Below are 25413 nucleotides of genomic sequence, written 5' to 3' on the forward strand. Positions count from 1 at the left end.
AACCCCGCCCCTGTACGTGCAGTAATCCACACACAGGCGTTATTTCATTTTGTCCATCAACATGACATACTGTGCATTAAACCAATGTGGATCTCCAGCATTCGAGTGAGGCTTCCGCCCCCTCTGCTATCTCATTTTTTTTTTGGATTGATTGAAACAGATGCCAAAGTTGCCATAGCTTGCTTTACCGAACTTGGTACGACACCGGTTTAGGGTAAGTAACCTTCACCAGCTCAGTGGGGTTGATGATAATTCCATGTTTTCTGGAATGTATAGCCTATGAGTACGTGTATTATTGCGGAGGTAAGGAGAGCGTCCTCTGCATCGCGATGTGTTTGCTGTCATAGTCACACTGTGTTCTGGCTGGGCAAGCAGTCTTCCTGATACAGTGTCGTCGCAATGTAACCGGTGACAGTAAACACGTTACATTGTAATCATTATTAGTAGCAAAGCGGTGTTTCATAATTCTAAATGATAGTGTGTTGTTCGCTGCGGGAGTGTGTGTGTGTGGTGTGTGTGTGTGTGTGTGTGTGTGTGTGTGTGTGTGTGTGTGACTGAGCTGCACGAGCGAAGAGGAGGCCTCAGACAGTACTAGTAGCCAGCCAACCTGTTCCCAGGCAGCCTTACAGGCTTCTTTAGGATGTATAATGTACTCCATTCATATTCAGGAAGAGAAAGTAGCCTCAGACAGTACTAGTAGCCAGCCAACCTGTTCCCAGGCAGCCTTACAGGCTTCTTTAGGATGTATAATGTACTCCATTCATATTCAGGAAGAGAAAGTAGCCTCAGACAGTACTAGTAGCCAGCCAACCTGTTCCCAGGCATCCTTACAGGCTTCTTTAGGATGTATAATGTACTCCATTCATATTCAGGAAGAGAAAGTAGCCTCAGACAGTACTAGTAGCCAGCCAACCTGTTCCCAGGCAGCCTTACAGGCTTCTTTAGGATGTATAATGTACTCCATTCATATTCAGGAAGAGAAAGTAGCCTCAGACAGTACTAGTAGCCAGCCAACCTGTTCCCAGGCATCCTTACAGGCTTCTTTAGGATGTGTAATGTACTCCATTCATATTCAGGAAGAGAAAGTAGCCTCAGACAGTACTAGTAGCCAGCCAACCTGTTCCCAGGCAGCCTTACAGGCTTCTTTAGGATGTGTAATGTACTCCATTCATATTCGGGAAGAGAAAGTAGCCTCAGACAGTACTAGTAGCCAGCCAACCTGTTCCCAGGCATCCTTACAGGCTTCTTTAGGATGTGTAATGTACTCCATTCATATTCAGGAAGAGAAAGTAGCCTCAGACAGTACTAGTAGCCAGCCAACCTGTTCCCAGGCAGCCTTACAGGCTTCTTTAGGATGTATAATGTACTCCATTCATATTCAGGAAGAGAAAGTAGCCTCAGACAGTACTAGTAGCCAGCCAACCTGTTCCCAGGCATCCTTACAGGCTTCTTTAGGATGTGTAATGTACTCCATTCATATTCGGGAAGAGAAAGTAGCCTCAGACAGAAAAAAAGAGGGAGTACATTCGCTCCATCATAACAAGTGTTACACTACAGTATTATGACCTGCTCTGTATGAAATGTCTCTATATTGCCAACAATAGTCTGAAACCATGGGAGTTGGGTTTGCCTGAGCCACAGCATGCCAACAGTCAACCAACCTTGGGTTGCTGCAATTAGTGTCGTAAATCACCCTGCAATATTTCATCATGGTGCTGCGTGTCACCAGCATCATTTGTTGTCCAAGCTATTTCACAAAAGCTGAGGGGGGTGTGTGTCACGTTCAGTATTTTTCTGACATGACAAGATTGTCTGGTCAGAACATGTCACTAAAATAGTGTAGTAACTTCCTGGTCCTAGGCTCTACTCAGCGCCCACCTGCACCTCTCTCATCCTTACCCCTCTCTTCCTCAGCCTCTCCCTCTCCCCACCTCTTCTACCTTCCCCCCTCTTTTCTTCCACTACTCTACATTACAGTTGATGACTGTACTTCCACAAATATTTCTCTCTCTCTCACACACACCCATATGCACACACACACACACACCACTGAATACTGTCTGTCTCATTCTCACACACACTCCTAGAACCCCATAAGACACAGCAGAGCTAGTTGGGACAGCCTCTTCTCATTGACTTTTTAAAATAATCAAGGTGTGTGCCAGTCTGGCAGTTCTTTGGGAAGGAGATTGCCAAACACTCATCTGCCCAGCTGCTCTCCAACCGATATCCTGGTCTCAACAAATCTCATTTGAACATAAACCAACTCTCCCATTCTGAAGTCATTTTTATCCAGCCTTCTCAGTTTGCAAAGTAGACCAGTGACTTAGTCAATCAAATGTATTTAATAAATCAGCAGCTGTCACAAATACTTCTCCAGATACCCAGCCTAAAATCCCCAAAGAGCAAGCAATGCGGAAAAAGTCCCACGACAAAGAGGTGTGTGTGTGTGTGTTCTGTGTGTGTTAGATATATATATATCTATCTATCTATCTCTATATCCCCGCCACATAGACTATAGCAGCATAGATAGGGACACAGTAACAACTGTAGCAGTGATGAATAAATACATGGCCATTGGGGTGGAGGCAGAGTAAAGACTGTTGGGGGGGGTGTGACCATAGGGGGAGCAGCAGACTAAATTACCACTGAGGGGGTGTGGGGACCAAGTGAAATAGAATATAAATAATCATTTTTGACTGACATATTTTTAGACCACGATATCCCAGTTCTCTCTAAGCTGAGCGTACTGAGGTAACCATCCACTCTCTCAATGGTCTTAACACTCGGGGTGACGGGTAGCCTAGTGGTTAGGGACGGGTAGCCTAGTGGTTAGGGACGGGTAGCCTAGTGGTTAGGGACGGGTAGCCTAGTGGTTAGGGACGGGTAGCCTGGTGGTTAGGGACGGGTAGCCTGGTGGTTAGGGACGGGTAGCCTGGTGGTTAGGGACGGGTAGCCTGGTGGTTAGGGACGGGTAGCCTAGTGGTTAGGGACGGGTAGCCTAGTGGTTAGGGACGGGTACCCTAGTGGTTAGGGACGGGTAGCCTAGTGGTTAGGGACGGGTAGCCTAGTGGTTAGGGACGGGTAGCCTAGTGGTTAGGGACGGGTAGCCTAGTGGTTAGGGACGGGTAGCCTAGTGGTTAGGGACGGGTAGCCTAGTGGTTAGGGACGGGTAGCCTAGAGGTTAGGGACGGGTAGCCTAGAGGTTAGCGACGGGTAGCCTGGTGGTTAGCGACGGGTAGCCTGGTGGTTAGGGACGGGTAGCCTGGTGGTTAGGGACGGGTAGCCTGGTGGTTAGGGACGGGTAGCCTGGTGGTTAGGGACGGGTAGCCTGGTGGTTAGGGACGGGTAGCCTGGTGGTTAGAGCGTTGGACTAGTAACCGAAAGGTTGCAAAATCGAATCCCCGAGCTGACAAGGTACAAATCTGTCGTTCTGCCCCTGAACAAGGCAGTTAATCCACTGTTCCTAGGCTGTCATTGTAAATAAGACTTTTTTTTCTTAACTGACTTGCCTAGTTAAATAAAGGTAAAATATAAATCCCAGACCTATGCTGGAACATTGTTAACATTGTGGGAGGCAACCCATCTGCCTAGGGAGACTACTCCCAGGGTCTGGTTGTATATGGGCGGTTGTTTGGGGGTACAGAACATGGTGTTCTTCCACAGCTCGTGGTGATGATTCATGTCTTTTTAAGTCTAGAAAGTTCCCCCTGTACCACTGACCAAATACTGTTGTATATGGGCCTACGGTATCATTGATGTCATTTGATCAAGTTATCAGATTTGGATACAGTACTTTGTACACACACACACTCTCTTAACTGACCTGGGTTGTGATGTTGAGTCAGTCATGTCATATAGTGTTTTCATGTTAACTCTTCCTTTCCATTTTGGGGCAGCAAACATAGACATTTCCTTCTGCATCTTTATCTCACCACTGCATTATACTCTTTGTCATAGGAGCCATTGTAAACAAGCTGTGTATAGTTTCTAATGATGCTTTAAAATAGTGTATATTCAACCAGCAGATATTAAAGGCTGTCCGACCAGCGGTACGCTAATGATAAGAATAAGAGATAACTTTATTGTTCATTTACATCAACATTTATTTGGAGGTCAGGATACTGATATGTTAAAATGCTGGAAAGTGAGCACACACATTCACTTTAACCCTTAACCTCACTGACTCTACTCCTAACCAATGGCAACTTCTTAACCTCGCTGACTCTACTCCTAACCAATGGTAACTTCTAAACCTCACCCCTTAACCTCACTGACTCTACTCCTAACCAATGGTAACTTTTAAACCTCACCCCTTAACCTCACTGACTCTACTCCTAACCAATGGTAACTTTTAAACCTCACCCCTTAACCTCGCTGACTCTACTCCTAACCAATGGTAACTTCTAAACCTCACCCCTTAACCTCACTGACTCTACTCCTAACCAATTGTAACTTCTAAACCTCACCCCTTAACCTCATTGACTCTACTCCTAACCAATGGTAACTTTTAAACCTCACCCCTTAACCTCGCTGACTCTACTCCTAACCAATGGTAACTTTTAAACCTCACCCCTTAACCTCGCTGACTCTACTCCTAACCAATGGTAACTTCTAAACCTCACCCCTTAATAACCTCGCTGACTCTACTCCTAACCAATGGTAACTTCTAAACCTCACCCCTTAACCTCGCTGACTCTACTCCTAACCAATTGTAACTTCTAAACCTCACCCCTTAACCTCATTGACTCTACTCCTAACCAATGGTAACTTCTAAACCTCACCCCTTAATAACCTCGCTGACTCTACTCCTAACCAATGGTAACTTTTAAACCTCACCCCCTAACCTCGCTGACTCTACTCCTAACCAATGGTAACTTTTAAACCTCACCCCTTAACCTCGCTGACTCTACTCCTAACCAATGGTAACTTTTAAACCTCACCCCTTAACCTCGCTGACTCTACTCCTAACCAATGGTAACTTTTAAACCTCACCCCTTAACCTCACTGACTCTACTCCTAACCAATGGTAACTTTTAAACCTCACCCCTTAACCTCGCTGACTCTACTCCTAACCCCATTTCTTTTCCACCTCAATGATGACCCCTATGTCTAACTGTACATCTTCAGCTATTTTAGCTCTGCCAGCTGAATATACCCTTCCTTCCAAAAAACAATGTGTCTCTCATGACGTGTCTAAACCATGTGTGTTGTTCTTCTTTCCCAGCATGCCTCTGGCTCGCAGCCTGTCCATCACCTCCCTGTCGGGGTTGGAGGAGTGGGATGAGGAGTTTGACCTGGAGGACGCTGTCCTCTTCGAGATCGCATGGGAGGTGGCCAACAAAGGTGTGTGTGTGTGTGTGTGTGTGTGTGTGTGTGTGTGTGTGAGAGAGAGTAACGACAGTGTATTAGTAACGACAGTATATTAGTAATAACTCTTGGTTCTGTGTGGAACGACAGTATATTAGTAATAACTCTTGGTTCTGTGTGGAACGACAGTATATTAGTAATAACTCTTGGTTCTGTGTGGAACGACAGTATATTAGTAATAACTCTTGGTTCTGTGTGGAACGACAGTATATTAGTAATAACTCTTGGTTCTGTGTGGAACGACAGTATATTAGTAATAACTCTTGGTTCTGTGTGGAACGACAGTATATTAGTAATAACTCTTTGGTTCTGTGTGGAACGACAGTATATTAGTAATAACTCTTGGTTCTGTGTCTCTGTGCAGTCGGTGGGATTTACACAGTGATCCAGACCAAAGCCCGTCTGACAGCAGAGGAATGGGGAGAAAACTATTTCCTGGTTGGTCCGTACGTGGAGAGTAACGTCCGCACCCAGGTGGAGCTGATCGAGCCCACCAACCCTGCCCTTAAGAGAGCCATAGACAAGATGAATTCCAGTGGATGTAAGGTACAGACCCACACAGAGACCCACACAGAGACCCACACAAGTTTGCTGGCACTATTAAAGGACTTAAAGGGGAAATCTGCAGTTTCTTCCTCCATTTTTGGACTTAGAAGTTAATATGTACCCATTTTCATTCTTTAAGAATATAACTTATATAAATGCCTCATGACTAACCTTTAACTGTCGTACCCCACCACAACCCAAAATATAGAAGCTTGATTTACTCCAATGTTTGTAAACATAAACAAATACCATATAAATCAAACATGGTTAAAACTATCAATGTTATATCATGGATGGTCAGTCCTGGCGTCCATAGCTCTGTCTGAGTTTGAGAGTGGTTACATTTCCCCAGCCCCACCCCTCAGCTTTTTACCAAACTGCAGATTGTCTCTTTAAAGGAGCTACGTGTAACATTAGCACCAACTAGCACCAAATGCAGCAAAGGAGTATAAATCCATGAGACTAAAACGAACTTTTTAGAACCCAGTGTAAAGTTGCTAATTAGCATTTTTACCTCAACTAGCCTGTGTGTGTGTACAGCTTCCTAAATTACCATTGGTTCTTGATCGTGACGTTGACAACAAAAGAAAAAAACATTAGCAATACATAACTTCACGTCCTTGCAATTGAAGTTTTTTTGGATTATGATGAGGTTAAAAGCAGTATTATGCCATTTCTAAGCAGTGTCCTTCAGTTAAAAAAAAGTTTGAGTTACTTCATGACTTCAACCTTGCCTCAAAAGCCCCTGTGCACCCCAAGACCCCAACTAACACTGGTCCATGGCATTGGCCTTTCCCCAGGACACACACACACACACACAGTCTTGTATAACCAACCTTGTGCGGACACACAAGTCAGTCCCATTCAAAATCCTATTTTCCCTTACCCTAACCCTAGTTCCTAAACTTAATTCTAACCCTAGCACTAATTCTAACCTTAACCCTAAACCGCCTAGAAATAGTATTTGACCTCGTGGGGACTAACAAAATGTCCCCAGTTGGTCAAAAAAAATGTGTTTACTTCTGGTCTCCACAAGTATAGTTAAACACGTCCACACACACACACACACACACACACAGTGTCCCTCTTTCTCTCTGTATTTATTTCACTCTATCCTTCACTCTCTGTCCTTGTCGTTCTAATCTCTGGTATTTCTGTTAAAAGGTTAAAGGCTGTATCAGTGTCAGACACACTGCTGTCTATTTCTGGTAGGCAGTCTGTAGCGTGTGTTTAGTGTGTGTGTGTGTAGCTCATATGTGTAAGTGTGTGTGCCATACTGAGTCACTCCTTGGCATTCTATTTGTGCAGGGTCATAGCAGTGCAGTGCACCATGGGAAAGCCCTGTGTGGTGAGGTCAGATCATTTGATTGGAGGAGAGCGATACTGTACCGTAATCGTCCTTACTTGAGGACTGGAAGTTGTGGAACATTTGTGTAAATCATTGTGTAAGCTCCTTGTTCTTTGTGGTATAAACAACAGGACAATGTCTTTTAATTCTCTGTACTGGGCAACGACAAATAAACATGTACATGTCAAACACTCTAGGTCCAGACTGTGACCACATTGAAAACATGCTAGTTGAGTAACGACACTATGGCTAACAGCACCAGACCTTGTCTGGCTGGCTAGCGAGCTACTTTTAAAACACTGACCCCAGTCTCTCATTCTCACCCCTCCTCTCTCATTCACTCGCTCTCTTTCCCTCTCTCTTCACCCCAGGTGTACTTTGGTCGTTGGCTGATTGAGGGCAGTCCATACGTGGTGCTGATAGATGTGGCGTTCACGGCCTGGAACCTGGATAAGTGGAAAAAAGAGTTGTGGGACAACTTCTCCATCGGGGTGCCCTGGTTCGACCGCGAGGCCAACGACGCCGTCCTCTTTGGCTTCTTGACCGCCTGGTTACTAGGAGAGGTGGGTTGCTGCCAGGGAGGGTCAGGGATAATGGGTTACTAGGAGAGGTGGGTTGCTGCCAGGGAGGGTCAGGGATAATGGGTTACTAGGAGAGGTGGGTTGCTGCCAGGGAGGGTCAGGGATAATGGGTTACTAGGAGAGGTGGGTTGCTGCCAGGGAGGGTCAGGGATAATGGGTTACTAGGAGAGGTGGGTTGCTGCCAGGGAGGGTCAGGGATAATGGGTTACTAGGAGAGGTGGGTTGCTGCCAGGGAGGGTCAGGGATAATGGGTTACTAGGAGAGGTGGGTTGCTGCCAGGGAGGGTCAGGGATAATGGGTTACTAGGAGAGGTGGGTTGCTGCCAGGGAGGGTCAGGGATAATGGGTTACTAGGAGAAGTGGGTTGATGCCAGGGAGGGTCAGGGATAATGGGTTACTAGGAGAGGTGGGTTGCTGCCAGGGAGGGTCAGGGATAATGGGTTACTAGGAGAGGTGGGTTGCTGCCAGGGAGGGTCAGGGATAATGGGTTACTAGGAGAGGTGGGTTGCTGCCAGGGAGGGTCAGGGATAATGGGTTACTAGGAGAGGTGGGTTGCTGCCAGGGAGGGTCAGGGATAATGGGTTACTAGGAGAGGTGGGTTGCTGCCAGGGAGGGTCAGGGATAATGGGTTACTAGGAGAGGTGGGTTGCTGCCAGGGAGGGTCAGGGATAATGGGTTACTAGGAGAGGTGGGTTGCTGCCAGGGAGGGTCAGGGATAATGGGTTACTAGGAGAGGTGGGTTGCTGCCAGGGAGGGTCAGGGATAATGGGTTACTAGGAGAGGTGGGTTGCTGCCAGGGAGGGTCAGGGATAATGGGTTACTAGGAGAAGTGGGTTGATGCCAGGGAGGGTCAGGGATAATGGGTTACTAGGAGAGGTGGGTTGCTGCCAGGGAGGGTCAGGGATAATGGGTTACTAGGAGAGGTGGGTTGCTGTCAGGGATAATGGGTTACTAGGAGAAGTGGGTTGATGCCAGGGAGGGTCAGGGATAATGGGTTACTAGGAGAGGTGGGTTGCTGCCAGGGAGGGTCAGGGATAATGGGTTACTAGGAGAAGTGGATTGATGTCAGGGATAATGGGTTGAATGGGGCTAAGGGGGGCGTGGCCTACACACTGCTCACTGTTATAACAGGGAAGTAGGAGGTTCTAGCCCAGTGGTCACCAACCTTTTCTGAGTCAAGATCATTTTCGCAGTCAAAAATCAAGCTGAGATCTACTGCTCAGATTTATTTTTTTACATTAACCCACACAAACAGTTTAGTAGGAATGAGGTTTGGGCAGTAGGCCTAATACATTATCACAGCATATTGGCTATATGAATGGCCTGCCAATATTGTTAATCAGACCATATTATATTTCAGAACTCGAGCTTTGATAACAAAATAGATCAGTTGGTTTATCACTTGTGTGGAGCATGAATTTAAATAATTAGCTTTTTTTATTTTACTGGACTGATGGTATCTGCATCTGATGGTCAACGAGGTCAAATCACCACGTCACTGATCTTCAGGTCGAAAGGTCGGAGCTCTAGAGAGATGCTCGAGTTTCCGACTTGGAATTCCGAGTTGGATGACCGTTCAAAACGATTTTTCCCAACCACCTCTCACGGTCCCTGCTCTCTCCTTCCTTCGGTGAGACTGACCAGAAAGAGAGGACACCGTCTTCCACCTGATGGTGAAACTCGAGTCGCACCGCATCTGCCTCATGTACAAATTCATGTTGTTCCTATTACCAGAGAAAGTTAAATATTCCTTAATATTAAAATCGACACGACGAGCTGCAATAATAATCAAATGCAGGGCTATTGATACTTGGCTACTCATTCATTGCAGCCCGAGCGGAAGTACGGAGATGCGCGTTTTGTAATAGTGTTGAATTAAACAGTGACTGTGCTGAATATAAACTTAAACATGAACTTGCTGTATTCGTTGACAGTCTCTCTGTGGTCATGGTTTTAAAAGTTATTAAATCTTACGTAGACTAGTAGCCTATTAAACTTGGCTGTGGCCAGGGACATGGAAGCTCTGTGGCTACGGTGATTTGAGCTATCCGATTGGGCAGCGCAGTAGGTGCACTCGATTTAGTCCGAGATTTGCCGGGTAGACAGTTTGTCTCATGGGAACACTTTGCTTGCCCGGTGTTCAGGACTTTTGAATCAAGTACCTACCGGCAATAGCTTGACATGATTTTTAAAAAGGAGCTCAAGCCTTCGTTCGTTGGCTTTTCTACAGAAATATTTGGTGATCGACTAGGAATGCCTTGAAGATCGACCAGTCGATCGACCGGTTGGTGACCACTGTTCTAGCCAGATTAATAATGGCTTGTGTCAGTGCAAGGTTGCAATTCATTAGTAACAGTATTCCGTATAAAGTTCCGTATTAACCCCACATTGTCTTCCTCCAGAATGCTGGCCCATTGTAGTAATCCCACATTGTCTTCCTCCAGTATGCAGCGCAGTGTGAGGAGCCTCCCCATATCCTGGCCCATTTCCATGAGTGGCTGGCAGGCCTGGGCCTGGCTCTATGCCGACAGAGACAGTTGCCCGTGGCAACAATCTTCACCACCCACGCCACCCTGCTGGGACGCTACCTATGTGCCGGCAGCGTGGACTTCTACAACAACCTTGCCGATGTGAGTGTGGGTGTGTTTGTGTGTACACGTGATGATGTCATTATCTGTGGTGTGTGTTGGTCAGGGTGGTGATGTCATGATCTGTGGTGTGTGTGTTGGTCAGGGTGGTGATGTCATGATCTGTGGTGTGTGTGTTGGTCAGGGTGGTGATGTCATTATCTGTGGTGTGTGTGTTGGTCAGGGTGGTGATGTCATTATCTGTGGTGTGTGTGTTGGTCAGGGTGGTGATGTCATGATCTGTGGTGTGTGTTGGTCAGGGTGGTGATGTCATGTTTACTATGTTCTGATTGTTCTGTCTTTGCATCTTCAGCATCATTCACAGGTAACTGACCTCACAGTAAGTGTTGTGGTTCATTCTAGGTTGTTTGAAGGTCAGTTGTATCACCCTAGCTAGTATCTTCTGCCCTGATCCTAAATCAACCCCTTACACCTAGTCCCCTACTTAGTATTCACTAGTGTAGATCTGAAAGGGAACTGTTATCAGACTGATGATGCCAATCTGATGCTTCTAGATTTAGTGGAGAACTGTTACCAGACTGATGATGCCAATCTGATGCTTCTAGAGTTAGTGGAGAACTGTTACCAGACTGATGATGCCAATCTGATGCTTCTAGAGTTAGTGGAGAACTGTTACCAGACTGATGATGCCAATCTGATGCTTCTAGAGTTAGTGGAGAACTGTTACCAGACTGATGATGCCAATCTGATGCTTCTAGAGTTAGTGGAGAACTGTTACCAGACTGATGATGCCAATCTGATGCTTCTAGAGTTAGTGGAGAACTGTTACCAGACTGATGATGCCAATCTGATGCTTCTAGAGTTAGTGGAGAACTGTTACCAGACTGATGATGCCAATCTGATGCTTCTAGAGTTAGTGGAGAACTGTTACCAGACTGATGATACCAATCTGATCCTTCCAGGAGTTACACAAGTGTGTGGAAGGTGGGGTGGGCAGGACCGTAGCATTTTAATCATGTTGGTTTTTAGCATCTAGTCTGTCCTGTTTCATCGACCCTGGATTACTCCACTAAAACAGTGAAAGCACTTATTTGATGTGCTATTTACTGCTGAACGTTGTGGGTCAGTGTCTCCCAGCCTCTTCACCATAGCCACTACTCTAGATCAGACAGGATTGGATAGGCTTTGTTTAATGATCAAAAATCATTGAGAATAAAAAAAACGCAAGTTATTTATTCAAGTAACTTTATCTCATAGTAGATAATAGCTTAGTCTTAGTGAGTGGAATTGACGATTTGGAATTGTCCTCTCTGTGTCTCTGTCTCAGTTCAACGTGGATAAGGAGGCGGGGGATAGACAGATCTACCATCGGTATTGTCTGGAGCGGACAGCGGCGCGCTGCGCTCATGTCTTCACCACCGTCTCTCAGATCACAGCCGTTGAGGCAGAGCACCTGCTGAAGAGGAAACCAGGTGTGTGACAGGAATTCCTCAAGTTAACCTCTGTTTGTTCTTAGTTGACTGTCTGGCTAACCTCTCCTGTTTTATCTATCTCTACCTCTCCTGTTTTATATCTATCTCTACCTCTCCTGTTTTATATCTATCTCTACCTCTCCTGTTTTATATCTATCTCTACCTCTCCTGTTTTATATCTATCTCTACCTCTCCTGTTTTATATCTCTCTCTACCTCTCCTGTTTTATATCTCTCTCTACCTCTCCTGTTTTATATCTATCTCTACCTCTCCTGTTTTATATCTCTCTCTACCTCTCCTGTTTTATATCTATCTCTACCTCTCCTGTTTTATATCTATCTCTACCTCTCCTGTTTTATATCTATCTCTACCTCTCCTGTTTTATATCTATCTCTACCTCTCCTGTTTTATATCTATCTCTACCTCTCCTGTTTTATATCTATCTCTACCTCTCCTGTTTTATATCTATCTCTACCTCTCCTGTTTTATATCTATCTCTACCTCTCCTGTTTTATATCTATCTCTACCTCTCCTGTTTTATATCTCTCTCTACCTCTCCTGTTTTATATCTCTCTCTACCTCTCCTGTTTTATATCTCTCTCTACCTCTCCTGTTTTATATCTCTCTCTACCTCTCCTGTTTTATATCTCTCTCTACCTCTCCTGTTTTATATCTCTCTCTACCTCTCCTGTTTTATATCTATCTCTACCTCTCCTGTTTTATATCTATCTCTACCTCTCCTGTTTTATATCTATCTCTACCTCTCCTGTTTTATATCTATCTCTACCTCCCCCACCACCCCACCCACAGACATAATCACCCCTAACGGGCTGAATGTGAAGAAGTTCTCTGCCATGCATGAGTTCCAGAACCTGCACGCCCAGAGCAAGAACCGTATCCAGGAGTTCATCAGAGGTCACTTCTATGGGTCAGTGGGGTCACCACCCAAACACAAATATACTATATATACATACTGCTGACCCACTGGGCACAGATGTCATTTCAATGTCTATTTCTGATTGACATTATGTTGAGTTATCAACTAATGTGATTTCAACAAAACATGATCACCATCACATTGGATTTAGGTTAAGTTGGGTGAAAAAAATCTGAAATTCCCTTATGTTGATGACTTTTTTTGTTGATTCAACATGATCACATTTGTTTTGTTTAAATGATGTGGAAACAATGTTGATTCAACCAGTTTTTGCCCAGTGATGGGAGTGTTACCTCTTGGCCTCTTCACCAGGGGTACTATGGGTACTGTCATATTAATAGACAACCCTAGAAACAGCCTGTTGCTAGAACCTAATTGACACGATCATTTTCAGGGTTTGAAACTGTGACCAAAACCTTTTTGACTTGGCAGTGAGACACATTTTTAATTGGTCGCAAGGGTGCCAGTTGCATAGCTTTTTTTATCATGATTTATTCAAACCGTAATGTGCAATTGACCAAAAATAAACCACCTTCTGAAGAGGCAACATCGTCACGGGAATTCCCTGTCTGTGTGTGTCAGGACTCGACATACAGGGGTTTAGAAACCCTTCATCACTGGAAAACATATTTTAATAATGCCATTTTTAATCTAGGCTATATCATTTATTTAAAAAAAACGGATTCTCAAAGCTTTTTTTATGTTGATTATTTATCACGCGCTGCACACAGCCTATATCAAATCAAATGTATTTATATAGCCCTTCGTACATCAGCTGATATCTCAAAGTGCTGTACAGAAACCCAGCCTAAAACCCCAAACAGCAAGCAATGCATGTGAAAGAAGCACGGTGGCTAGGGAAAACTCCCTAGGAAAAACTCCCTAGGAAGAAACCTAGAGAGGAACCAGGCTATGAGGAACCAGGCTATAGATAATCTGAAACGTAGAAACAGCTTGCAGCTCTGAAACAGCTGGTTGTTGCGTAGAGGAAAGCAGTAGGAAAGATGTTACAAGTTAAATCTACCGGTAAATGTTAAGGCCAGAATGGGTGTGCAACCCATGTAAAACGTTCCAAGTCTTGTTAGAATATTGGCGATGCGCAATCCAGTCATCATGGAATAGCCTACCTTGAAAATCAGACATTTCTTCTAGACTATTTGGTTGTTGAAGTCATTGGTTACGGTAGCCGATTTACAACGTATACTGCTCCAACAGAATTATTACGGGATTTCATTTCTTATCAGTTTTTATGAGAGATTCAGGTGCATTCGATTGTTTCCCGCTGTTTCAATTGAAGTCTGTTGTGGTAAAACCATATGCGGTTATTATGAGAAAATAACATTGAATGTTTGCTTCAACTTGGTTTTCTATACAAAGGTAGTTTGGCTGGTGTAGGCTGTTATTGTAAATAAGAATTTGTTCTTAACTGACTTGCTTATTAGTTGGTTCACTTGTTTAATTTAAGTGGTGAGACTGACTGACTAGCTACCACATGGACAGACTTCATTAGTGTGTTTGTGTCGGGAGCATGCTGTCTATTTAGTCAGACAATGTCCTCATTGTGACATTTTAGAATGTAAAAGTCATGTGAATGTCAATGCATAATACTATTGGTTAGGCCTATTTAAAAAAACTAAGTGCATTATTCATAGTGGAAATGCATACTTTTGGGGGATTTTTCTTCTTCTATATGCTATTACAACAATGACATATATAAAAAGTAACTCCTTCAAAATTTGCCTACAATTAAGTGCTTGAAAAAGTAATTTAAAGTCCTTGAATTTGACTTGCCAATGTCTGTATGAACCCTGTATAGGCGACTTGCTCAGCCCAGAAATGAAATCTAAAATCACCTGCTGTCAGATCTGGTATGTTATTCTTCGGGCCGGTAGCTTTCAGTTGGCACTGGCCCAGTGTGTCTCGCAAATTGACCTGAATGTCAAGCCCTGCTGTGCACTTAGCCGTTAGCGATGCTAATGATAGTCTAACTGTTTTCGGGTTGATGGAAAGACCATTTAAAAGGTAAATACAAAGCAGCCTAACCTGGCAGAATCATGACTATTTGCATCAATCCAGTGGCCATTGTTTTGAAAAGTCCATCACAAGTGAGCTATAGAAACACAACTAGCCAAACTGTCTGACTGGTGCTCACCTGAATTAAAGGGTAACTACACACGCAAAAAAAACTTGATTGCTGACATTTTGGGACAGTATCAACAGTGTACTAATTAAACAAATGCCAAAATATAGTTTGAGTGGTATTTTCATTTAATTTGCTAAGATTCTCCATCTCGTTATCTAATTCTAGATACCCCAACCTTCATTTTAATGCTATAAATCTTGATTATGGAGAAATAAATGAATGTGGTTGGATGAGGGTTGTGGTCAGTTCCATTTCAATTCAGGAAATAACCTGAATTCAAATATCAATTCTCATAGAGAAGCATTGAGGAAAATTGGAATGTCAGTTTACTTTCTGACTTGACTGAATTGAAATGAAATTGACTCCAACCCTGGTCTGGACATGTGGTCAGGTGATGTCAGGATTGCATCATTTGGTCTGATCTTGAATGGTTGTTGTTGTCCCACCTGCCAGGCACCTGGACTTCAACCTGGACAAGTGTCTGTTCCTGTTCATCGCTGGGAGGTATGAGTTCAGCAACAAAGGGGCGGATATCTTCTTGGAGGCTTTGGCCAGACTCAACTATCTACTGAGAGTAAGCTGTGTTTGTGTGTGTGTCCGGCGCTGTGTGTGTGTCCGGCGCTGTGTGTGTGTGCACGTGTATCAGAAAATGTGTGTGCATTCGGAAAGTATTCAGACCCCTCAACTTTTTCCACATTTTGTTACATTACAGCCTTATTCTAAAATGTATTTAAAAAAATCCCTCATCAATCTACACACAATACCCCATAATGACAAAGCAAAAACAGGTTTTTAGACATTTTTGCAAATGTATTACAACAACAAATTATATCAAATTTACATAAGTCTTCAGACCCTTTACTCAGTACTTTTATGAAGCACCTTTGGCAGTGATTACAGCCTCGAGTCTTCTTGGGTATGATGCTACAAGCTTGGCACACATTAATTTGGGGAGTTTCTCCCATTCGTCTCTACAGATCCTCTCAAGCTCTGTCAGGTTGGATGGGGAGCGTTGCTGCACAGCTATTTTCAGGTCTCTCCAGAGACGTTCGATTTGGTTCAAGTCCCGGCCACTCAAGGACATTGAGACTTGTCCTGAAGCCGCTCCTGCGTTGTCTTGGCTGTGCGCTTAGCGTCGTTGTCCTGTTGGAAGGTGAACCTTCACTCCAGTCTGAGGTCCTGAGAGCTCTGGAGCAGGTTTCCATCAAGGATCTCTCTCTGTACTTTGCTCCGTTCATCTTTCCCTCATTCCTGACTAGTCTCCCAGTCTCTGCCGCTGAAAAACATCCCCACAGCAGGATGCTGCCACCACCATGCTTCACCGTAGGGATGGTGGCAGGCTTGCTCCAGACATGACACTTCGCATTCAGGCCAAATAGTTCAATCTTGGTTTCATCAGACCAGAGAATCCTGTCTCAGAGCTCTACAAACAATTCCTTTGACATCATGGCTTGGTTTTTTCTCTGACATGCACTGTCAACTGTGGGACCTTATATAGACAGGTGTGTGTGCCTTTCTAAATCATGTCCAATCAATTAAATTTACCTCAAGTGGACTCCAAGTTGTAGAAACATCTCAAGGATGATCAATGGAAATAGGATGCACCTGAGCTAATTTTCGAGTCTCATAGCAAAGGGTCTGAATACTTATGTAAATAAGGTATTTTTTAAATATTTTTTTATACATTTGCAAACATTTCTAAAAACCTGTTTTCACTTTGTCATTATGGGTTATTGTGTTTTTTAAATCCATTTTAGAAAAAGGCTGTAACGTAACAAAATGTGGAAAAAGTCAATGGATCTGAGCACTTTCTGAATGCTCTGTATGTGCCTGTGTGAGTGTACAGTGAGGGGGAAAAAGTATTTGATCCCCTGCTGATTTTGTACGTTTGCCCACTGACAAAGAAATTATCAGTCTATAATTTTAACGGTAGGTTTATTTGAACAGTGAGAGACAGAATAACAACAAAAAAATTCAGAAAAACGCATGTCAACAATGTTATAAAATGATTAGCATTTTAATGACGGAAATAAGTATTTGACCCCTCTGCAAAACATGACTTAGTACTTGGTGGCAAAACCCTTGTTGGCAATCACAGAGGTCAGACGTTTCTTGTAGTTGGCCACCAGGTTTGCACACATCTTTGCAGATCTTCTCCAAGTCATTAAGGTTTCGAGGCTGACGTTTGGCAACTCGAACCTTCAGCTCCCTCCACAGATTTTCTATGGGATTAAGGTCTGGAGACTGGCTAGGCCACTCCAGGACCTTAATGTGCTTCTTCTTGAGCCACTCCTTTGTTGCCTTGGCCATGTGTTTTGGGTCATTGTCATGCTGGAATACCCATTCACGACCCATTTTCAATGCCCTGGCTGAGGGAAGGAGGTTCTCACCCAAGATTTGACGGTACATGGCCCCGTCCATCATCCCTTTTGATGCGGTGAAGTTGTCCTGTCCCCTTAGCAGAAAAACACACCCAAAGCATAATGTTTCCACCTCCATGTTTGACAGTAGGGATGGTGTTCTTGGGGTCATAGGCAGCATTCCTCCTCCAAACACGGCGAGTTGAGTTGATGCCAAAGAGCTCCATTTTGGTCTCATCTGACCACAACACTTTCACCCAGTTTGTCCTCTGAATCATTCAGATGTTCATTGGCAAACTTCAGACAGGCATGTATATGTGCTTTCTTGAGCAGGGGGACCTTGCGGGCGCTGCAGGATTTCAGTCCTTCACGGCATAGTAAGTCACCAAGAAAACAATTGGTAACAATGGTCCCAGCTGCCTTGAGATCATTGACAAGATCCTCCCGTGTAGTTCTGGGCTGATTCCTCACCGTTCTCATGATCATTGCAACCCCACGAGGTGAGATCTTGCATGGAGCCCCAGGCCGAGGGAGATTGACAGTTCTTTTGTGTTTCTTCCATTTGCGAATAATCGCACCAACTGTTGTCACCTTCTCACCAAGATGCTTGGCGATGGTCTTGTAGCCCATTCCAGCCTTGTGTAGGTCTACAATCTTGTCCCTGACATCCTTGGAGAGCTCTTTGGTCTTGGCCCAGGTGGAGAGTTTGGAATCTGATTGATTGATTGCTTCTGTGGACAGGTGTCTTTTATACAGGTAACAAACTGAGATTAGGAGCACTCCCTTTAAGAGTGTGCTCCTAATCTCAGCTCGTTACCTGTATAAAAGACACCTGGGAGCCAGAAATCTTTCTGATTGAGAGGGGGTCAAATTCTTATTTCCCTCATTTAATATGCAAATCAATTTATAACATTTTTGACATGCTGGATATTTTTGTTGTTATTCTGTCTCTCTCACTGTTCAAATAAACCTACCATTAAAATTATAGACTGATCATTTCTTTGTCAGTGGGCAAACGTACAAAATCAGCAGGGGATCAAATACTTTTTTCCCTCACTGTACATACCCAGCCTGTCTGTCGGTTAGTTAGATGTATTCTAGAATCTTGCAGGTATTTACTCCCTCCCTGCCTCCTCTCTCTCCCTCAGGTCAACCACAGCGATGTGACTGTCGTTGCGTTCTTCATCATGCCTGCGCGGACCAACAACTTCAACGTGGAGACGCTGAAAGGCCAAGCAGTCAGGAAGCAGCTCTGGTAATGACCAACACCATCATGGCTGTTTCCTGCCACAGAGGGAGACACTTGCATGTGAGAAAATAAGAAAACGTATTTATAGTGACTAATAACTTGACTTTGTTTTAACATCCTCATGGCAGGGATACAGCTCAAACTGTGAAAGAACGCTTCGGAAAGAAACTTTATGAATCACTGCTGGTGTAAGTGGACCTCTATGAATCCCCATTTGTGCTGTTGAACTACCAGTACAAGAACTGTCCTGTAAACCCATATGAATCACTGTCCTGTAAAACCCATATGAATCACTGTCCTGTAAAACCCATATGAATCACTGTCCTGTAAAACCCATATGAATCACTGTCCTGTAAAACCCATATGAATCACTGTCCTGTAAAACCCATATGAATCACTGTCCTGTAAACCCGTATGAATCACTGTCCTGTAAAACCCGTATGAATCACTGTCCTGTAAAACCCGTATGAATCACTGTCCTGTAAAACCCATATGAATCACTGTCCTGGAAACCCGTATGAATCACTGTACTTGAACCATTATTACTGTAAGATAATTTCTATAGACTACAGTTTGTATGAATGACTTTGTGTTAGTTAAAGAGAAGGGAAACCCACATACATTTGATTCAAGCTTGTGTCTGCCTCTTGGCCTTCATCAGAGCTTTTGTGCTAGTTTGTATTTTACACCCTTAGTAAAATCTACCTTTGTGCTGGATTAGTGGGCAGTTGCCGGACGTGTCCAAGATGCTGGACAAGGATGACTTCACCATGATGAAGCGTGCCATCTTTGCCACCCAGAGGCAGTGCCAGCCTCCCATCTGTACCCACAACATGCTGGAGGACAGCAACGACCCCATCCTCACTTGCATTCGCCGGATCGGCCTGTTCAACAGCTCTGCCGACCGTGTCAAGGTAGATTTGATTGAATTGATTAGATGATTAAAAGTATTGGGCAGCTCCAGCTGGAGACGACGTTACATAGCCTATGTCAACAATTCAGCTGGAGACGACGTTACATAGCCTATGTCAACAATTCAGCTGGAGACGACGTTACATAGCCTATGTCAACAATTCTCCAGGATAAAGACACAAAGGCCAGAGGCTCATTGCCATTGTGTCCTCATTTGCTAGTGAGATGGCATGTGGGCCATAATGACACTTTACAAATACATAACCGTCACACTGTGCTCCGCTCTGGTCCCTCCCATCACATAAATGTCATTCCTATAACACTATCCTACTACTGATACACAGGCCAGTCTGGACTAGAAACCATTACCCAGCCCTGTGCATAGCTGGGGGTCAAATGGGTTCAACTGCTTCAAAATAATTCCTCTCTTCCCCTTCTTCTGCACTGATTGGAAGACGTGTAAAACTGGTGTAAATAATATGGCGGAAGTGCATCTCTTTCATCTGGTCAACTCTGTCCTCATCCCCTGCCTCATTTGTGCTTCCCATCATCCTTTTAGGTGATCTTCCACCCAGAGTTCCTCTCCTCCACCTCTCCCCTCCTTCCCATGGATTATGAAGAGTTTGTAAGAGGCTGCCATCTTGGAGTGTTCCCCTCTTACTATGAACCATGGGGATATACACCAGGTAGACTCTTATAGATACTATGAACCACCAGGTAGACTCTTATAGATACTATGAACCACCAGGTAGACTCTTATAGATACTATGAACCACCAGGTAGACTCTTATAGATACTATGAACCACCAGGTAGACTCTTATAGATACTATGAACCACCAGGTAGACTCTTATAGATACTATGAACCACCAGGTAGACTCTTATAGATACTATGAACCACCAGGTAGACTCTTAAATATACTATGAACCATGCAGATATGGTTGTCTTGTACATTGGCTGTATGGCATATACAAGTATATTTACTTCAATCTCTCTCTCTCTCTCTCTCTCAGCTGAGTGTACAGTCATGGGGATCCCCTCAATCTCTACCAACCTCTCTGGGTTTGGCTGCTTCATGGAGGAACACATAGCTGATCCCTCAGCATACGGTGTGTTCAGAATGTGTCCAAGTCAAGGTTGTTTAGTGTCTTCCAAGGGGCTGATAAAACGTTCTACATTTAGAGAAGTAATGGTCCCAGTATAATATAATATGCCATTTAGATGAGGCTTTTAACCAAAGAGACAATCATTCATGTATACATTGTACGTATGGGTGGGTCCGGCGGGAATTGAACCCACAACCTTTGGCATTACAAACGCCACCAACTGATCTCCAGTAGATATGACTAATGCTGTTGTACCTCAGGAATCTACATCCTTGATCGCCGGTACAGAGGGGTTGATGAGTCATGTAACCAGCTCACATCGTACCTGTTCCAGTTCTGCCAGCAGAGCCGGCGCGCCAGGATCATCCAGCGGAACCGCACCGAGCGCCTGAGTGACCTTCTGGACTGGAGATATCTGGGCAGGGTGAGAACTTTCACCTTTATCAAGAGAAGAATGTATCAACCGTTCTACTATAACTATCATCTTATCTCTCTTCTCTCTCAGTATTACATATCAGCTCGTCACATGGCCCTGGCTAAAGCCTTCCCGGATACCTACTTCTACCAACCTCATGACTCTGAGACTGTAAGTCTGTCCTGTCTGTAAGGAGAGGATATGCTGTTTCCTCCTTTTGGGTAACAATGGGTACTTAGTTGAAATAATTCTACACCATTGGAAACTACCTAGTACCTAATGGTGCCCGGGGGAGATTAGTAAAACATTTGTTCTTTACCCATTCAGTAGGAATTTGCTGTAGTGTACCTTTTTAGTTGGACTCTTTTTGTTTTATAACAGGGGTGTTTACTCAATTCCCTGGAGGGCTGAGGGTTATAACAGGGGTGTGTACTCAATTCCCTGGAGGGCTGAGGGTTATAACAGGGGTGTTTACTCAATTCCCTGGAGGGCTGAGGGTTATAACAGGGGTGTTTACTCAATTACCTGGAGGGCTGAGGGTTATAACAGGGGTGTTTACTCAATTACCTGGAGGGCTGAGGGTTATAACAGGGGTGTTTACTCAATTACCTGGAGGGCTGAGGGTTATAACAGGGGTGTTTACTCAATTACCTGGAGGGCTGAGGGTTATAACAGGGGTGTTTACTCAATTACCTGGAGGGCTGAGGGTTATAACAGGGGTGTTTACTCAATTACCTGGAGGGCTGAGGGTTATAACAGGGGTGTGTACTCAATTACCTGGAGGGCTGAGGGTTATAACAGGGGTGTTTACTCAATTACCTGGAGGGCTGAGGGTTATAACAGGGGTGTTTACTCAATTACCTGGAGGGCTGAGGGTTATAACAGGGGTGTCTACTCAATTACCTGGAGGGCTGAGGGTTATAACAGGGGTGTCTACACAATTACCTGGAGGGCTGAGGGTTATAACAGGGGTGTTTACTCAATTACCTGGAGGGCTGAGGGTTATAACAGGGGTGTCTACTCAATTACCTGGAGGGCTGAGGGTTATAACAGGGGTGTCTACTCAATTACCTGGAGGGCTGAGGGTTATAACAGGGGTGTCTACACAATTACCTGGAGGGCTGAGGGTTATAACAGGGGTGTCTACTCAATTACCTGGAGGGCTGAGGGTTATAACAGGGGTGTCTACACAATTACCTGGAGGGCTGAGGGTTATAACAGGGGTGTCTACTCAATTACCTGGAGGGCTGAGGGTTATAACAGGGGTGTCTACACAATTACCTGGAGGGCTGAGGGTTATAACAGGGGTGTCTACACAATTACCTGGAGGGCTGAGGGTTATAACAGGGGTGTTTACTCAATTACCTGGAGGGCTGAGGGTTATAACAGGGGTGTCTACTCAATTACCTGGAGGGCTGAGGGTTATAACAGGGGTGTCTACACAATTACCTGGAGGGCTGAGGGTTATAACAGGGGTGTCTACACAATTACCTGGAGGGCTGAGGGTTATAACAGGGGTGTCTACTCAATTGCCTGGAGGGCTGAGGGTTATAACAGGGGTGTCTACACAATTACCTGGAGGGCTGAGGGTTATAACAGGGGTGTCTACACAATTACCTGGAGGGCTGAGGGTTATAACAGGGGTGTCTACACAATTACCTGGAGGGCTGAGGGTTATAACAGGGGTGTCTACTCAATTACCTGGAGGGCTGAGGGTTATAACAGGGGTGTCTACACAATTACCTGGAGGGCTGAGGGTTATAACAGGGGTGTCTACACAATTACCTGGAGGGCTGAGGGTTATAACAGGTGTGTCTACACAATTACCTGGAGGGCTGAGGGTTATAACAGGGGTGTCTACACAATTACCTGGAGGGCTGAGGGTTATAACAGGGGTGTTTACTCAATTACCTGGAGGGCTGAGGGTTATAACAGGGGTGTCTACACAATTACCTGGAGGGCTTAGGGTTATAACAGGGGTGTCTACACAATTACCTGGAGGGCTGAGGGTTATAACAGGGGTGTCTACACAATTACCTGGAGGGCTTAGGGTTATAACAGGGGTGTCTACACAATTACCTGGAGGGCTGAGGGTTATAACAGGGGTGTCTACACAATTACCTGGAGGGCTGAGGGTTATAACAGGGGTGTCTACACAATTACCTGGTTTATTACATATGTGAAATTAGATATACATCTGGATTAGTAAATCTTAAGAGAAAGTGTCAGAGATTAAACATACTGTTATGCTACTTTGGCTGTGTTTAGACAGGCAGCCCAATTCTGATCTTTTTTAACTAATTGGTATTTTGGCCAATCAGATCTGAAATACATCTGATGTGATTGGTCAAAAGATCAATTGGTGAAAAACATATCAGAATGTGTCTGCCTATCTAAACACAGCCATGGTGTGTTGTCTGTGTCTTACCCTCTAAACCCCACCAACCTTTCTTTTCAGGCCCAAGGTTTCCGTTACCCTAGACCGGCCTCTGTGCCCCCATCTCCGTCTCTGTCACGCCACTCCTCCCCCCGCCAAAGCGAGGCAGAAGAAGATGATGACCGCTATGATGAAGATGCAGAGGCAGAGAAAGACCGCTTGAACATCCGCCAGCCCTTGACCCTGCCTAGTAAAAAGGGTCCCGCCTTGCCTTACACCCTGCCAGGTGCCAACGGAGAGAAAAACGGCGCCGCCAGCGTGAAAAACTGACTGTCTCACACACACAACATACACAAACGTACACATGCTGATACTCACTACACACAACATACATGTTACAAACACGCCACTCTTATCTTGACCGTCTCCACTTCCATAATATAGATCAACAACTGCTGAAGAGATGAGCTCTTACAGTATGTTATTCATCCAGCAGCCAGAACGTCTTCCAAACCTGCATGCAGCTCTGCCTCTGTGGGCATCCTGTACTGACATGGAGGAGGAGAGGGAAAGGATGGCTAGCCGGGTGACGGTTCCTTGAGTTAAAGAGCCCAGCTTTGAGATAATGAAGTGGGGTAACTTGGAGTATATAGGAGGGTTACCTCTGGTCATTCATCTAGGTTACCTCTGGTCATTCATCTAGGTTACCTCTGGTCATTCATCTAGGTTACCTCTGGTCATTCATCTAGGTTACCTCTGGTCATTCATCTAGGTTACCTCTGGTCATTCATCTAGGTTACCTCTGGTCATTCATCTAGGTTACCTCTGGTCATTCATCTAGGTTACCTCTGGTCATTCATCTAGGTTACCTCTGGTCATTCATCTAGGTTACCTCTGGTCATTCATCTAGGTTACCTCTGGTCATTCATCTAGGTTACCTCTGGTCCACAGGAGGCTGCTGAGGGAGGATCAGCTGGAATAATGGCTGAAACCATGATACTATTCCAGGTATTCTGCTCCAGCCATTACCACGAGCCCGTCCTCCCCAATTAAGGTGCCACCAATCTCCTGTGCTCTGGTCCTTAATCTAGGAAATTATGAAATCCTTGCCAGTGTAGACTAACATGAGTTGTAACTGAGGCTAAGACAACCATATGATAACCAGTGGTAACATCAGGATAAAGAAACTAGGGCTAATTAGTCTTGCTAACAAGGGCAAAGGCATTGGCCCACTATGTCATAGTCACACAACCTACCCAACCCAACAGCAACAATTTTCCTGTTCAGACACTGAAGCAGTAACAGCAACCTGTTTAAACAGCAGCAGCACTTTTCCTGTCACACTGTAGCTGTAACAGCAACCCAACCAGCAGCAGTACTTCCCTGGGCTAGGAAACCAATAAGCGACACATTTAGAGCTGGGCCCATAGAGTTAGACTAGATAGATGTACTGTATATAGCCCGTTTTCTGCATGGACATTGCCGTTGAGGGCTTCTACCACAGATACTAAGATGAGTCCTCTTTGTAACTCTATGGCTGAGCCTCAGAACGTCCTGCTGAAGAGCCTCCTGCTGAAACAGGCTCCCATTCGTTCAGAGATTCAGACCTTTCTGTGGGCGTTGTCGTCGTCTCTGGGCCTTGTACTGTATTAGAACCGGCACTACTGTGTAAAAACTGTTGATTGGTCACCTTTTAACCTTTCAGTCAGTGAGCGTGTGTGTGTGTGTGTGTGTGATGGAACACTGATTCTGCCTGCACTCTTTGAGGTTTAGGTAAAAGGTGGGGCTTCCATCCTGAGAAGCTAGTGGTGTTTTTAGACGACAGACTGTATTAGAGAGGAGGAAGGGAGAAGGTCACAGGTTTGGGAGGATCCTATTCCCGGCTGTGCACAGCCAGAAACCAAGATGAGTTGATCCAGAGCCCACACTGCTGTGTCAGTTTGTTTGTGTTACAATCACACACCAGAGGAGGAGAAAATAAAGTATATTCTATGTATTAATGAAGAAACA

General features: G+C 44.7%; 1 protein-coding gene across 1 annotated transcript; it reads left to right on the forward strand.

The window, feature by feature from the left end:
* Positions 1-25411, forward strand: LOC106606415 (glycogen synthase 1 (muscle)). Its single transcript, XM_082976077.1, has 16 exons — positions 1-214; positions 5228-5346; positions 5735-5916; positions 7636-7827; positions 10289-10474; positions 11760-11904; positions 12715-12832; positions 15438-15558; positions 18493-18599; positions 18722-18781; positions 19315-19507; positions 20065-20191; positions 20519-20614; positions 20872-21035; positions 21117-21197; positions 23485-25411. The coding sequence occupies exons 2-16, from the start codon at positions 5229-5231 to the stop codon at positions 23731-23733; spliced, it is 2139 nt and encodes a 712-aa protein (XP_082832203.1). The 5' UTR covers positions 1-214; position 5228; the 3' UTR covers positions 23734-25411.
* The last annotated feature ends 2 nt before the right edge of the window (positions 25412-25413 follow it).

Source organism: Salmo salar, chromosome 06, assembly GCF_965601325.2.
Source record: "Salmo salar chromosome 06, fSalSal1, whole genome shotgun sequence".
In the NCBI taxonomy this organism is placed as follows: Eukaryota; Metazoa; Chordata; class Actinopteri; order Salmoniformes; family Salmonidae; genus Salmo; species Salmo salar.

What these genes read in the sequence shown, in the direction of transcription:
- LOC106606415 (XM_082976077.1), top strand. Translation starts at nt 5,229, where the DNA reads ATGCCTCTGGCTCGCAGCCTGTCCATCACCTCCCTGTCGGGGTTGGAG. An exon ending in CCGCCTGGTTACTAGGAGAG is followed by an intron (nt 7,828 to 10,288) that starts GTGGGTTGCTGC and finishes GTCTTCCTCCAG; the next exon opens with TATGCAGCGCAGTGTGAGGA. An exon ending in CCTGCTGAAGAGGAAACCAG is followed by an intron (nt 11,905 to 12,714) that starts GTGTGTGACAGG and finishes CCCCACCCACAG; the next exon opens with ACATAATCACCCCTAACGGG.